This window comes from Echinops telfairi, unplaced genomic scaffold (assembly GCF_000313985.2).
Source record: "Echinops telfairi isolate 266 unplaced genomic scaffold, ASM31398v2 ScPeMD7_2;HRSCAF=8, whole genome shotgun sequence".
NCBI lineage: Eukaryota > Metazoa > Chordata > Mammalia > Afrosoricida > Tenrecidae > Echinops > Echinops telfairi.
This window is the reverse complement of record NW_022103898.1, coordinates 73,932,305-73,935,826: the sequence shown is the minus strand read 5'-3', so window position 1 is coordinate 73,935,826 and position 3,522 is coordinate 73,932,305. Positions and strand designations below refer to the sequence as shown.

Here is a 3,522-nt window from a genome sequence, read left to right as displayed (position 1 = left end):
GTGCATTTTAGAGAGATGAGGCCTCTTCGATTCATGTGTTCATCCATCCTTACTTTTAGGCTACTTAGTTAATCATGTAAAAGACAGATTGCCACCTACTGGATATGAGATGTTGCAGGCATATTAACCTACAATGAATTCTCATGATGGTTCTTTCAGAGTAAATATGTAAAACATTTTTCCAAAGAATAGCTCATTTTTATTGACACTAAATGTATTTGTTTAAATGCTTTTATCACTAAAATTAATGGGTATTACTTTAGAAACACCAAACCCAATGCCACTGAATGGATTTCAACTCATGGTAACACAATAGGAGAAAGTAGAACCGATGTAGAGTGTTTCCAAGGCTGGAATCCTTATGGAAACAGAAGGATTTATCTTCTTCTCGCAGAGCTGCCAATGCAACCACCAATCTTTCAATTAACAGCCAAACACTTGAACCATTGTGGTCCTTCCCCCAAAGTCAGTATTTAAATTTCAGAGGGCTATCTCATTCATTTACTACATTGTATTCTTAAAGTCTCTTATTATTTACTTCATAGAATACTCATTGCCCTTGAAATATGCATCAATTCTCTTCATTTTCAGATGCTGTAATATTTATGCCTGTTTGGGATAAATAACTCAACAATATAGAAAAGCAGCCTGTCACAAAATGCAAGCTTTGTATATATAAATCTAGTAGGTTCCCTCTACATGTCAGATTTTTACTTTAATCTACCATGTTATCTATAGTACAAATGAGCTCCTTTTCTATTTGTTTTAAAATAAGAAATTATAGTCTTTGAACTTTAGAGGTTTAGATTCTATTAGATTGTAGTTCAATTCATTTAGCAAATATTGTCTGTTTTGGGCCAGATGCTAAGAATCAGGAGCTAACACGACATATAGAATAATCTTAGTCCTAATGGAATTCACAATCTAGTGTTGAATTTTTAGGATATATATATATATTCCCAGCCATTACATGTCAAGCACATGTTTGTGTATTGCTAAACACTGAACAGAATTAAGCTGAGTTTCCAGACTAAGATGGACCAAGAAAAAAGGCCTGATGATGTATGTCTGGAAATCGATTAGTAAAAATCCGATGGATCACAGCAATCGGACCCTACTGTGTGTAGGATCACCATGAGTCTGGGGTAATGGGCAGGCTGACTCAAGGAAGCCAACTGAAACAGCATATACTATACCATGTGTATTATGTGATGTCATCTATAGCTATATAGATAATGTCATCTATATCATATAACCATATGAATAGGTTATATGGTAACCTCAGATCAGATCACAGTGGCAGTTTCTATAGATGAATTCACTGAGCACCTACTCATAACACATTCAAAATTTCCATTCTTTACTAGGCACTCTGCAAACTGAAAGTCTCTTTTCCAGACATCTTAGAGCTAGGGTTCTCCATGTAATCGAGATTTCATCTGAAGAAGCTTCCAAGGGGGATTAGAAATGCAGGAGTGAGAAGTCTGAGGCAGCAGGTACTCATGGGAAAATCAGATCTTCTAAGAACTGGATATGATGGAAGCTTCTAGTATTCTAGCAACATAGAAACTGACTTAGTGGACAATGGTTTAATTGGATTTTCATGGAACCATTTCCTGTGTGATTATATATTTCTTCAAGAGCCACGTGTCTTCCTTGAGGATGTAGCATCAAAGATCGCTTTTTTGGTCCTTGTAGACATTTTTTGTTCCCTTACAATTCCCTGTCTAATTAACCTAACACAAGGGCATGCTATTTTTCACAACACAAATCCTTGAAAGTAGAATGAGCTCTCTACATTTCCGTGAAAAGGTATTTGTTGGATCCTAGGTAATTTCAATGGCATTAAATCTGATTTTATATATTAATTTATGAGGTTAGGTACGCATCACCCTCAGTTGCATATATTTGGAATCTTTAAACAATTTGTACTCATGGTCTGAAATTTGAATTCTGGTGGGTGTTTTCGTGGTTTGTATTTGTTTGTTTGTTTGTTTTGTTTCATAGTAGTTTATTCATGGGTCCCCTTTTCACTCCTCGGTGGATTTTATGTATTTTTCATAGGCCTCTTCACTCATTGCTTCATCAGGTTCTGAAGGATTAGTCAGTGCCATCTTAATCTGCCAACCATCCCCATAACAGGATTTGTTCACAAGCCCGGGATTCTCTGTAAGCCCATCATTCTTTTCTGTGACTTCTCCTGATAAAGGGGAGTCGAGTTCACGAGCCGCTTTCACACTTTCCAGAGCACCCAACTCATCCTGTTTGTTCAGCTTTGTCCCAACTTCAGGAAGACTACAGTAAACAACATCTCCCAAAGCTTCCTGTGTGAAATTGCTGAGCCCCACTGTTCCAACACCATTTTCTCTCATTACCCATTTGTGTTTGTCTGTGAACTTGCGCACTGAGAGCAGAGCCCGGCTGGAGCATGGTTTGTATTTTGTTTTAACTTAGACTACCAGGTCTGATGAATGCTCTCTTGAAGCATATTCGTTTATCTCATTCATTTTCACAGACTACGCAGGTCTTCAATCTCTGGGATTTACGTAGAGACATAGTTTCAGCTCCTTGGTGAACTAGACAATTTAAAATCCTAATATCTGCCCTTAGGACGCATATCAGTGTGTAAAACCTTTAATGGTTCCTGGTAGAAGCTCCCGCTCACTTCTGTCCCCCTCCCCCTCCCATTGTTTTCTCAATCATTGATTCATTCTCACAAATGGTTATTTTCCTTTATTTCTGTCTGTAAAGTGATAAAATTTTATATTTTCAACATGTTATACTTTATAGTTAACGAAGTCACTGTCCATGTCAATCCATTTTCCTGTTTTGCTAAAAAGCCTCTGTGAAAAATAGCCATCAACCTTCATCAAGAGGATTTATAGCCTGAGAAACTCACAAGGGCGGTTCTCCTTGGCCCCTTGAATCAGAGACGACTTGATGGCAGCGAGGATGGTTGGGTTCGGAGTAGAGTAGTAATGAGACAGGTCTGGCTATTGACATGAAAATTAATTGCACAAAATAATTTAAAATTTAGTGTATCAGTTATGCTGCCCACATTTCAAGTGCTCCGTAGTCATAGGTTTAATGATTAGAGCCAAATGTACAGGACATTTCTATTATGTGAAATTATACTCATCAATACTGAAAACAAAACCACAAGCAAACCAGACTCATGCCACGGAGTTTATTTCACCCATAGCAACCCTAAAGAGCAGAGTAGAAACACCCCACAGGGTTTGGAAACTAATCGTTAAGGAGGTCCCCTGGTGGCACACTAGCCAGCTAAGCAAAAGATTGGTGGTTGGAAGCCACCAGCTGCTCCGTGGGGGAAGATGCACCAGGCGGTATCAATAAAGATTTAAAGCCTTGGGAAGCCTATGGGGGCAGTGTGTCTACTTTGTTCTATTATGAGATGGAGCTGCCTCTGTGACAGGAGGCTTGGTTTGGGTTTTGGAACCTTTAAGGAAGCAGACTGCCTTGCTTTTTTCCTACAGAGCAGCGAGGGCACACCAACTGATA

At 38.6% G+C, this 3,522-nt stretch overlaps 1 protein-coding gene across 1 annotated transcript; it reads right to left on the bottom strand.

Annotated features, from left to right (window-relative positions):
* Nucleotides 1-2,030: 2,030 nt before the first annotated feature.
* Nucleotides 2,031-2,372, bottom strand: LOC101653120 (glycine cleavage system H protein, mitochondrial-like). Its single transcript, XM_013004096.1, has one exon. It carries the CDS (start codon nucleotides 2,370-2,372, stop codon nucleotides 2,031-2,033), a length of 342 nt encoding a protein of 113 aa, XP_012859550.1.
* Between the last annotated feature and the right edge of the window lie 1,150 nt (nucleotides 2,373-3,522).